Here is a 12659-nt window from a genome sequence, read left to right on the forward strand (position 1 = left end):
GGCCACAATTTTAGCAGAGAGCAATTAAGCTATACTAGCCAAGTGGCTGGTAGATTATGTTATGTGTTTCTATCCAGCTAGCTACCCATAAGAAGAAAATCACGAATATAAGTAAATAAAGCAATCACACAGACGTTTTCTAGGTCTGTGAAACCGCTGAGATTTATCTATTTTTACGGTAATCTCTCGAGTCATTATAATCGAAACATTCAGCTGCTTCTGAAAATACAATCTATCTTATGTTTATATACACAGCACTCGACCATGTACAGGCAGCCATGATGTGACGTCTAACGACATTGTACTAACGAATATTCTGATTGGTTGAAGTGCATACCTAAACCAATCATATGATAGTTCACTTCTTGCGCATGGTCTAAATCCTGACATTTGTGTAACACGACTTCTAATGTCAGGAAAGGTAGCATGAGAGCGAGCAGTAAACACTAACTGACATTTCAATTCACAGGACACAATAATGAGTCGGATCGCTAATTTTTTACGCAGGTCATTTGGAGTAGTAAAAGAACACGTCGGGACAGATCATTTAGGAAATAAATACTACATTATTCCAGAGCAGAAGACATGGACTGGTAAGTTGCAGGCTATGTAGCCTCCGTCTATTCTAGAAACTTTGACCGTGGTAACAGTTATCACCAGTTTCTTACAGGCCATTTGGCACAAACGTTTTTAAGTTGTGCTTTGCTTATTTTTAAGGCCACAAATAGCATTTCAATGAAGGGAAATATGCCGACAGTGTTTTCAGATGTTAACAGTTGCAATCTGTGCCCTTGACCCTGTAAGTAGGCTGTACTTCTATACGCATCAATCTCACGACTTTAATATTACTGTACATTAGTCTTATAGCTGGATACCTTAAGTGGGGACGGTTTAAAATGGTGTAGACAATGCACAAAATCCAGTTTAGATTGCACGATAATACGAGGTGTAACTGTGTGTTAACCTACGCGGTGACAGTTACCGTTAATGTTAAAACCAGTCAAATGAATCTAATGGGTTTGTAATAAAGTAGCAGTTTGTTACATAGAGTTATAAAGTCGTTAATTATTCATCAAATCGACTAAAAGGCCCAAGTTTTATGTGGTTTCAATTACATTAACATACCGACCAATGAGTTTTAATGTATGGAAATCATTTTTGCTATTTAGTCTATCCCTCTCTTAGGCACACTGTAGCTAAGCTGTTGGTTCCTGTTACACATTTAAATCACACCCTGGAATTACATAGGAACGCACTGTTATTATTTACTGTTTTATTACAGAGAAAATGTGCTGGGATGCGATCAATTCCTACTGCTGTGTTTCCCAGAAACCGCCGTTAGAGGGAGCAAGTGATTGGTTTATTTCTAAGGGTCCGTAGGCTATTCACGCTATCATATTTATGAAGGATCCATGGCGATCCCAGGAACATTAGCCACAATTGAATAACTCTTCCACCAATCCCCCAAACCTCCCCGAATATAATGATCTAAAATCCTTAAATATCACTTATATTGGAGAGGCACCAGCAGCCAGTTTTTATCACTACGTCCTTTCAGAACTTAAAGTAATTTCACCGAACCAAATTAATCATTTAAAGCCTTAAATGAAAGAACAGATACAGCTGTGTCATTCTAAGGTAAAGTTTCAGGGTTTTTTAAACAGCTAACTTCCCTATCGGATAATTCCAGCAAGTGTGTTAGTGGGCTAATCTGTCTGGGAGACTATTGCTCTTGACATCCGTAGAGTTTTGCTTAGGTGTGATTGACACGATCTAAATTAATGCATATTTACCTAGTCATCTTTGAGTAGATATTTTCCAAGTGAAGGTGATGGAACTCTGTTTTTCTAATGGCTCTTTAAAAAAAAAAAAAAAAAAAAAAATCTAGTGTCTTGTCTACACTTCAGTAATTTCTGTTGTTTGCTATACAACAAAGTTTTGACCCGTGTGATACAGGGCAACCATCTGATTTGAAGTGACAGTGCACATTTTTGCTTAATGTGTTTTGAAGGCAGTAAGATCTGAAAGTAGGGCATGTTCAGAGAGTGAAATTATAAAATGATGACCCTGAAAATTATGCCTCCCATTAGAAAATGCATTGACAATCTCCAAAATAATAGAAGCTAAGGCACTGCTATGTGATCAAAGCATAATAATAATAATAATATTAATAATAATAATAATAAGAAGAAGAAGAAGAAGAAGAATGATGATTATTATTATTATTGCACATGCTTAACCTTTTTTATTTATTTTCCTCTATACACTCTCTCGTGTTTCACATTTGTGCTTTGAGAGAGAGAGAGAGAGAGAGAGAGAGAGAGAGGGTGTGTGTGCTCTGATTTTTGTTCACGTTCACGTCTAAAGCAGCAGAACTGACATGATGGGTCATTCAGAGATGCCCACAGCAGGGACCAGTTGCTTTGAGCTGGCAGATGATGTGGTCTGTCAGCGTGCAGTGAAGGTTAGGCAGGCAGGCAAGCATGCAGGCTCAAAGCACATCATTCTTTAAAGAGAACTCCCCCCCCTCCCCAAGCCCCCATTCTGGTAACCATGACGACACCTCCCTCCCTCACTCCTCGCTCTCCAGGCCCCCCCCCCCCTTTCACTCCATGGCATGCACTTCACAGAATTACACACAGACAGGTGAGAGTCTCATTAATATTCATGAGGGTGGGTTGTCACTAGGACCAGACCATAATCCCACCCTTCATCAGAACGTGATACCTCATGACTGGGGCTGTCTCAAATCTTTCCATGGAGATCTCTCCTTGAGGCTGTAAAAACGCAGATGTAACTGTATGTTGACAGCTGTAACCCCACACACAAAGACATACCAACATCAGCACCTTACTCTAGCTCTCGCTATGTCAACACGTGAGATAGGGACCAGTTTTGCTCAGGCGAAAAGAACAGATTTCTAGTGCAGTGTACTTACCTGATGGGTGAAGGAAAACAAAAGCATGAAAACTCAGAAATAACTGAATTGTAAATATTACCAGATTAAACATATGTCATCCTCTACAATGACTTTTTTTTTTTTTGCTTGCAGGAAGGATCATTCGGGCCAAGCGTACAATGGAGCCCTCTAATCCAGCAGAATACCAGTATCTGGAAGGAAGCATACCTTCTGAGTGGGATGGTAATGTTGCAAAATTTATTGGTTTTGGAGATGGGCGGTTGTGAACTGATTAGATATGACTGCAGCAAGAGTACAATTCCTCATGGCACATGCCCTACATCTGGACTTCTCAAATTCAAGATCTAGGTGCCATTAGTCAAAAAAAATAACTATAAATGTAGGAAACAGAAACAGCAGATTGTGAGATGACAGAAAGGCATTTTGAAGCATTGTTCTAATTTAAAAAAAGAGGAAAAAACCATCAGATTAGTGGGCTATAAGTGTAAATTTGAATATGCTTTGCGTGCAAGCTGTATTTTAGACAGCATACATAGAATTCACAATGTTTTCTCTGAAGTCAGTTTTCAAGTTTTTTTAACCTTGAGTCACCCTTTTCTTCCAGCTTGGATTCGAGGCAGAAGAAATCAGCCACCCACTCTTGAGGTAGGTTGTTTTTCTCGTATTTCGCGGAGAGGGGCTATGTAAGTGTGGTTAAGGGTAGGATGTCTCTCCTGTGATTTGTGGAGCGTATGTGTACACACATTTTAACTCCAAATCTACAAGAAGCCTGGTATAGCAAAAGTGTTCGAAAGAGTACACTTCCTCACTGATTACTATGAATTTACTCATGAAATCGCGGTGCTGAGTTATGTGGTTTGAGACACAGCAATGGTACTAAGGAACCTCTGAAGTCCAGGTGATTGGCCTGTGAACTGTCCTTAACAAATTTCTTACGTTCCTCAACCAACCTCTCTTATCTTAATATAGGGAAAGACATGAAGAGTTTGACTCAGGAGTAAGACTCAACTATCCCTATCACTGTTCTGATGTGACGCTGAAATTAACTTATCGTCGATCTTCACAAAGTCCCAGTCAGAAACTGTAATACTGGTTTATAACTAAGATACAGCCATTTCCATAGTAGTGTCAGTTACATGTTGTCTTTTCTTTCTCTTCATGATGTACAGGAGCTGATGAAGAACGAGTCATACAGAAAGAACATTAAGGTCAAAGCTCAGGAGGCTTTGGAAAAGGACATGGCCCTCCAGGCCAAAGAATATGAGGAAGGGCTGGTGGCACGCCCCTCCCAAACCCAGGTCAAAGGTCATGCTTCTGCCGCACACTTTGGAAAACAAGAGATCAGCGAAGATCCAGTCAGCACGGGTAGCACTTTCCAACCAGGCGCCTGGACTCCCTCAGGAGGGAAAAAATAGAACTTATCTGAATGCCATTGAATCGATGTAAATATGTTTTTCTTTTGTAATTACAATTCAGTACCGTAAAAAAATTTCTCAGTTGTTTTTTTAAATTAAATTCTGATTGAATAATCCGCTGATGAAATTTTGTTCGTGTAGGGGGTTTCACGGTGTAAATTTCTCATAGGTACAGTGCATGAATGAGTTATGGTGTGATGCTAAGGATTAGCAGGAAATAACAGTGCTTCACAAGTGCTTCAACTGCTCTTTACCAAATATTTTGCATTGTCTTTGTGATGTAAAGGAGGATTCATACAACCTGCCTGTCTCTTTAACAGATAATCTTAGCATTTGGAAATTCCTTCATGTATGTTAATTTCATTTGTATATTATCTGATGGATATGGTGTTCTTCATTTACATACTAAAATTAGTGAAGGACTCATGCAAAGTTTTCATCATCTTAAAGTCTTTCTCACCTATCTTCCTCCATGCCTTTCACCTACTAAGAAAGTTACTGAAAAATGACAAGAAATGACAAAAAAAATTGACAGGAACACCTTCAAATCTTAGTCAAAATGACAAATTAATGACTTTTTAGAACATTTTATTACTAAAAACATTTAGGGCTTTAAATTATTTGTTAGCGAATTCATTCTGTGATGGAAAAGGTACTTCATAATTCAATTGGAAAATGGAATGCTGAGTGTCACAACATGAGTGCGGTAGATTTCCGCAGTATGGAGGATTCCAGAAAAATACTGCAGTCTCATCGCGAAGTCCCCCATTTGACACCCCCTCCCCCCGCCATCTTGTACACACTCACAGTGCTGTTTAAGGCCTCCATCTCACCCAGTCATTTGCCATCACCCTTTTTTTTTTTGATGGTTTGGGCAATAGCAGGATTTAGACTGGGAGAAGGGGGGTACTGGGTGTGGGGTGAGCACATTTTACAGAGAAAGAAGAGCATCGTTTTGACACCTCTGCGTCCCTTTATCGTTCGACCTCAGTCTTTTTTGGCCCTTTTGGCTTTGGCAATGTTCTCCTGTCTCCTCTGCTTCTTCTTTTGTTCCCGGTCCCTGGCCTCGATCATCTTGGCGAGTTTCCAGGACAGCAGAGCGCTGGCAATGAACAGAGGAGTCAAGGCCAATATTACGGTGGTGAGGAAGCCATAGGGGTCTTTGGCCGCCCACTCAACTATGTACTCCGCCCATGCTTTGACATCAATCATCCTCTTCAGGAAACCGTTTTCCTATCAGAACAACACGGTTAAATAACAATGAGCTGGTTAAAAAAAAAAAAAAGTTTATTCGAGTGAAGTGGAACAAAGACCATTTCACCTAACAAACTTTAATAGCTTACTATGACAAAAGGAGGTTTCAGGGATATTTTTGAATTAGGCCTACTAATATTAATGGATCTGAAAATATTATCATACAATACTGAAGATAAAATAGAGGTAGATGGAAACATTTCAAAGTGCCTTACTTTTATTTTGGAAGGAAAAAGTGGACTGACATTATAAATCCAAGACTCTTTTTCATAACTGAGCAAGCTTTCAACTTCTCTTAATTTCTCAAAAGAATCTACCAGATCTTTGAAATGTTTTCTGGGCATAATCCATTTCTGAAATGAGGCGCCATGAAGAAAATTGCTTTGTTTTACAAATACTGCTTGTTTGATTCCTTTGTTAGCTAAGGACCTTAACAATTTGCCATTATAGTACAGCTCAGAATTTTGTATTCATCAGCGAGGTGACCACACACTGGGTTCGGTAGTCAAGCAACTCGCAAGATACGTGTAAACCAGGAACAGGGTGGGTGAGGAGGAAGAAATGTTTTGCATGAATTAAAAGTAAATAACGTTTGTCCTTCGAGGAAGAGGGGACCAAAGTTCCTCAACGCAGACGCTAGAAACTGATAAAATATTAAAATTCTACGAAGTAATTTAGTTAAGATGACGTCAGCAAAAGCAGGTGCTACCAGTCGTTAAATTTCCACTGATACATACAGGGATGTAACATGTGAAAAATCGTATATATTTACCAGTAAATTATGAAAAACTGCCTCCGTTTTACCACACAAAAACGCAAACGAGCCAGAAATGTTAACACATTCTTCCCTGGCACTGCTGCGTTTAGAAGCAATTTAATGTTGACTTGTGAATTCGACCTAACAATTAGCCCAGTAGGTAGAGAGCTTAATTAACCGATCCAAAATCAGAAAGACACTGGCAAAAGATAGCTCTAAAATCTCTAAACAAAGACAACGTTTACTTAATGACCTGGACGCTGTACATGGAACCGGAAGCTTAGGTCTGGAACACGCTGGGAGAGTTGCGTATATGTGCTTGCTGCACGCCCAATTAATTGGTTAGCTGATAGCTTTCTGACTGAAAACTGTACTTTAAATAAAACTTAATGTACAGCGTGGCGCCGATATAAAATTGCGAGAACCTTTAGAACCCATTTATCCGATCTGAATTTAGACACACGGTAAAGTATGAAGGACTGGCCAGAATGCCGAACCCGCCCAATAGTAAGAAATACTTTCCTCGTTAGCCACCCTAGCCAACTAGCTATTCAGGTTAACTAGCATGATACTGTCTTACTGGATATGCCCACTCATAACATACCCATTAAATACTGAACATTCTTAGATATGAATAGATCTTTCTGGGAGATTATAGGAGTAATCCCAAGATTATAACCAACCTGACAGACCGACCAATTTGTGTCCCGCGCTGATTAATCACAGTCACAAGCCGCAGAGAAAAAAGCGGAACTTCAGTTCTGTGTCGCTGTCTCTGGATTCTACTCTGCATGTAGGGAACTGTAGTTTTTCTTCAACAAGCTTGGCGTCGACATTGACACGCGTTTGTTTGCGTTTGTGAACTACACTATTTAATGCTTGGAGACTTTTTAGTGAAACATTCGGCCAAGATTAGTGACTTGGTGACTCATCTTCGTGAATAAATTATTGGTAGCATCCTGTTTCCTTTTTATTATTGAATTTTTAGCCACCTTTCAAAATTCTTAAATGCACTGGAGGATGTGGTCCACAGTGGGCTGTTCAATTCCAATAATATTGCCAGCGGGCCTGTTTTCAACGAATATAACCTACACGACGCCTAACAGTCGAGTGCATATCAAAGGGAGAGGGGAGCAAAACAAGAATTCCCGAAATGACCACCAGTAACATTAGCACACGAACGAAAGCTTAACTGTCACTGTTTAAAGCAGTGTAGACTGAGGTTTGAACGGATATCGAAATATACGGACTATTTTACATTATTTTGCACATATTATTTTCAACTTGTGGATTCACAAAATAGCGAAACTTAATGTCAAAGTAATATAAAATTAAAGATAGAAAGACAGATAGATATTTTTTTATTTTATGGATTTTCCAGTCATGAGCGGGTTCGCACGACATATCAAATGCTTTATGCTGGGGCCTTTTTCTGTATCGTTGGTGTGGTTGGTAGCTAGTGTAAGACAAGATAGTATCATTTAGAGATTGGCCATTAGACAATTGTCTATAAAATTTGACTACAAAAGAGAACTGGCGTATCACTCAAAAACCTGTGGGGAATTTTTTATGTAAAGCAGAGAGTCAGAAAAGCTTTCCAAGTCAAAGACAGAATAGTACTGCAGGGTCAGGACTCCGCCCAGGATTGCTAAATGAAGAATTGTCTACTTTTGGGACTACCCATAGAATTATAGAACCAGTATGGGACCACCCTACTCTTTTCCTGTTTTAAACCAAAGGTTGGCAGCGGTTCATAGTACCACCCCTGTTTATTAATTTTACTACATGAGGGCTTTGACAACATCAGAGAGCACCGCCTCCATTACCAAAAAAGGAGAGTCGATCCATATATGTCAACCTGTCGGGGAGCGAGGACCCTTTCTCTTCCTTATCCCGTTAAAAAGCACGGAGACTCGATCAGGGATATAGTGCTACCATGGCTGAACGAGTACGGCAGCCCCCAGCGAAGCGGTTCTGCTGCCGGCCCGGCTATAACCCTACTTGCAAACAAGGACAACGGTCGGGAGCTTTGTGTTGCGGTGCGAGCTCCAGCCAAGGCGTAACGGGGAAAATACACAATCCGGAATCTCTACTTGATATAGCAGCTAGGAGGGTCGCGGAGAAATGGCCTTTTCAGAGGGTTGAAGAGCGTTTTGAAAGGATTCCCGAACCCGTCCAAAGAAGAATCGTGTATTGGTCATTTCCAAGGAGCGAAAGAGAAATATGCATGTATTCCTCTTTTAGTATAGGCGGAGATGAGAGTACGGTATCGGGCGACAACAATGACGAGACTCGCCTTCCTTTTCAGAGGGGTATAGCTTTGCTGGAGAGTGGCTGCGTTGACAACGTTTTGCAAGTCGGTGAGTTCAGCTTTCTTAGAATCTATCGCCCCTGTATTTCCAATTACCTCATTTCGGTTGCCCTCGGATATCCAAAGGGAAATACCCACGCACATCACTTCATTACTAAGCCTAGAAACGGTAACACAGAAGGCTAACATTGTAAATGTGGAGAACACCTGACTAGAAAACAATTCACGACACCCCGCCTCCTTTTTGCTTTTCACTCTTTATATAAATAAGCTAAAAATGACACAAACAGAACCATAAAAACAAAACGTTCCGTGAAATCCACCTCAAACATGCTGGTCCATTGAAGAACAACAGTTTCGGGTATAGGGAATTTCCTTGGAGAAGGAGACAATATTGAGAGCTCTATACTGTAGGCTGTGGTGCGTACCTCCAATGTCTCGGCAAGTCCCTCTAATCCAAAAATCCTTTCTTTTCTCTTTGGGAGTTTCGTAACCCATTTTCTCCTTATTTTGTTCTCTCTCGGCTGTTTTGTTTTCCCTAATATACACGTGTCGATGCGCGCGCACGTGTGTGGTCTAAGTCCTTTAACTGTTCCTTCCCTCACCTTGATTGACAGAAGCCCTCCGCACAATGTAAGTCTGTGAAACGGTTTGTATGCGAGGGAGTGCCAAACGCTAATCTACAGCTGCGTGCAATACAAATAGGCTGGCTGTATTTGGATGACTCTAGACTTGACTCAGCAACATGAGTTTCAGTCAAGACACCCCTCCCTTGGCTTCTGATAGAGGGAGTGGTGATTACTATTGTCCACTCTTCTCTCCAAACAATTTACAAACATGTTTTGGACTATGGGTGGATGCTGATACTGTAGGCTCAATTATTTTTTTATCCTTAATGACCAGGATTTGCAGTTAAAGAGCTCATGCTGGTGATGTCAATGATAAATGTCAAATGACTCCGGGTATCTTATCTATGATGGGCGAAGTTACCTTATCACTGCATTTTCCCTATCATTTCCCACAAATTAGAGTGAAACACGTCAGAGTTTAAGATAAATATATCTGTATTAACCTAATTGCTAAATAGAGTGTACATGATTGACCTGATAAATTGTAAACTGAAACCTTTGACTTTTCTACTTTAACTTACAGGCTTTGTGTAAATATATATTTGATAGGGTTTGTTCTTGTGCTTTTTGTTCTACAAATCTTTATCTATTACTGCTGTGTGGTGGAATGAAGCTTCAGTCTTACAGCTTTAGAACTGTATGCAAATGTAAAAAAAAAAAAAAAAATCATAGTTATATTTTAATGGAAACATTTTTTTTCTACTATAGAATTGTCTCCCTGCTTTCATGGACCAAAAACGAATGAGAGTGGGAAAAACTCCTCTCACATTTAATCCACTAGTGGTTCCATTAACACTATTTTCATTTTGATTGTATTGCATTTGTGGCCCTGTCAAGTTTGGCGGTAATAACAACAACGGAACGCCACACTCAGCATTCTCCTCTTGCTATCCTCCCTTTTTGTTCTTCTTTTTTTTCCGTTTATTTATTTCTTCCTCGCCACTGGTCGCTGAAATAAGCAGAATGACTTCCAAGCCACTGCTCTCACTCTGGAGAGGAAAGTGATCCAATCACATGTTAATGTTCCAGATTGGGATTTTTGTGTGTGTGTGTGTGTGTGTGTGTGAGAGAGAGAGAGGGAGAGAGAGAGAGAGAGAGAGGAAGTAAATGGTGCAGTGCAGACTAGGAGAATATTGAGGCCGATGTCTTGTCAAAAATGTGCGTTAGTTGTACATTTAACTGGATTTTTTTAGTTCTTACTCACTGAAGCAAATGCTGCTATCAACTCTAATTCAGTCAGAGTTCTTTCCAAAGTTACCTTGAACCTCCATATCGGGACTCATTGATATATTGATATACCAGGTTACATAGCTTATCTGTGTGTGTGTGTGTGTGTGTACACACGCTCTTCCTCAGCTAATGACATATTTGTTCTCAGGCAGGCACTGAAAGGCCTTATGTTAGCTGCATGGAAAGAGGTGGAATTTAGATTCGGAAAGAATGATTCTTCTATTTTTCCACCTGATCAATGATCTCTCCTTTTCTCTCTCTCTCTCTCTATCTCTCTCTCTCTCTTTCCACCAGTGTCTGTTTTTCATTTGTGCATTACGGTCAGGCCTTCCCCCACTGCTACCCACTCAATAAATCACAGTATGGTTTCAATGGCACCTAGCGAGAAGCGATGACTGAGAACACGCTATTCTCTCAGAGCAAGGCAAATACACGTACGTTTTAGCCATCCAGGTGTAGGCTCTTGGACCCTTTTTTTCTTTCTTTCTTTCTTTCTTTCTTTCTTTCAAAATTGATGTTAAAAGCACTCCAGCGATTTAAATTGTTTCTAATGCAAAACCTACAGAAAACTGAATTCAGCTCTCTCTTTTTATATGTTGTCTTTAGAAACAGGGTTTATTTGTAATTGACAGGAATTCCAAGCACCTTCTTATCGTTCAGAGGGCTGAGGTGCATTCAGCTGCTTGACTTGTTTCTAACACGCAAGCACATACATGTGAACACTGATTCACACACCGTCTCTCAGCATTTGGGATGCCAAAAGAGGGATTGTCCTGGCGCCTCCGAATAAACAATAACACGAGAAGATAAGGGCTTACCTAGCTCTGACCCCACTCCTCAGCACTTGCTCAGTCAGCGGTCCCATTCCTGCCCCCGCCACCCCCGCCCGCCCCCTCCTTCTGGGAGTTTGTTGCCCACTGACCTTCTCAACTCAACCTCTGCATGTTCAGCCAGGCTTTAAGAGGTCTCCTTGGTGCCTGGCAAAGAGGTTGGTTTGTGTAACTGTTTTTCCCTCAGTAGGGAACGTATAAAGCACTGAAGTAACATAGCATATGTGTGTAACTCTTCTTCAGACGTGTTGAGTTTGTGCTTTCTAGAATTCAACACTGCTCACATGACAGCAATCTTCTGATTGTTCATCATAAAAATTCTCAAACAGAAGGAACTATGCGTAAAGATGTGAGGTTTTATGAGCTTTTTTATTTTATTTTATTTATTTTTTTTTTATGAGTGTTTTTTGTGAAAGTGTACTTTTTTCGTGGGGATGCAGGTGCACAGAATAAGCGAAACTTGAGGAAGAAGCTAATGTGCGTGGGTGGGTTTTTTTTTCTTTCTTTTTTTCAGTCCCGTTCAGTCTTATTTGGGACATTTCTTTTTTTTATGAGGGGGTATGTTGATACACACACTTGAACCCGGCTGGAACCTGAATGACTCTTTATGCCTGAAAGATCTTTGAGTGTTCTTGTTATGGTCTGGAATTTAGTCTTGAATTTTTGACCTCTCTTGTGTTTTCTTTTCTTTTTTTTCTTTTTTTTCCACACTCACCCTCGACGAAAAAGTGCTTCAGGGGAATAGATCAATTAATAAGTAAATGAACCATCTATCACATCAGTTGGGGAGAATAGTCCGCGAGGAATAAACCTGTGTAAAAATCACATTTCACACGCACAGTCATATTGTTTTTGCAATCTTTAGTGCTCATCTTTTGTAGGGTGGCTTTAGAGACTGTTTTTGTCTTTTCATCTGCACCAGAAGCTGTTTGACAAGTGACCTTTTGATTAGATTGGTGTTGATGTTAGATGCATGCATAAAAATAAAAATGCATGAAGGGGAGAAAGAGAGAGAGAGAGAGAGAGAGAGAGAGAGAGAGAGAGAGAGAGAGAGAGAGAGAGAGAGAGAGAGAGAGAGAGAAATCGGTGGATTAAGACACAGACACTGAGATGGAGAAATAATTGAGTATGTGATCTCGTTTTTCTTTTGTTTGTAGCTATCCCTGAGCTGAAGGTAAAGTGGTTGACCGAGTGAAGGCTGACTGTAGTTATCAGTGCAGTTAATAGAGCGTTTTTTTTTTTTTCAATAAGCTTTTATAAACTCCCTGCTGTGACTTGAAAACCACAGGAATATCAGTGGAGGGTGGCTGTCA

The 12659-nt window shown here is 40.2% G+C and overlaps 3 protein-coding genes across 3 annotated transcripts in view; 2 read left to right on the plus strand and 1 right to left on the minus strand.

The window, feature by feature from the left end:
• Positions 1-444: 444 nt before the first annotated feature.
• On the plus strand, positions 445-4395 carry ndufaf2 (NADH:ubiquinone oxidoreductase complex assembly factor 2). The gene is made up of 4 exons (XM_030788137.1): positions 445-593; positions 3053-3142; positions 3525-3565; positions 4090-4395. The coding sequence occupies exons 1-4, from the start codon at positions 479-481 to the stop codon at positions 4333-4335; spliced, it is 492 nt and encodes a 163-aa protein (XP_030643997.1). The 5' UTR covers positions 445-478; the 3' UTR covers positions 4336-4395.
• Positions 4396-4906: 511 nt separating this feature from the next.
• On the minus strand, positions 4907-7116 carry smim15 (small integral membrane protein 15). Its single transcript, XM_030781540.1, has 2 exons — positions 7030-7116; positions 4907-5568 (listed from the first exon to the last, which is right to left on the minus strand). Exon 2 carries the CDS (start codon positions 5545-5547, stop codon positions 5323-5325), a length of 225 nt encoding a protein of 74 aa, XP_030637400.1. The 5' UTR covers positions 5548-5568; positions 7030-7116; the 3' UTR covers positions 4907-5322.
• A 1166-nt stretch (positions 7117-8282) lies between these two features.
• The window catches only part of LOC115819191 (zinc finger SWIM domain-containing protein 6-like), a 26510-nt gene continuing 22133 nt past the window's right edge, over positions 8283-12659 (plus strand). The window contains exon 1 of the mRNA XM_030782751.1: positions 8283-8706. Coding sequence (XP_030638611.1) covers positions 8283-8706 — 424 coding nt within the window. The remainder of the gene's footprint in view (positions 8707-12659) is intronic.

Source organism: Chanos chanos, chromosome 1 (genome assembly GCF_902362185.1).
Source record: "Chanos chanos chromosome 1, fChaCha1.1, whole genome shotgun sequence".
NCBI lineage: Eukaryota > Metazoa > Chordata > Actinopteri > Gonorynchiformes > Chanidae > Chanos > Chanos chanos.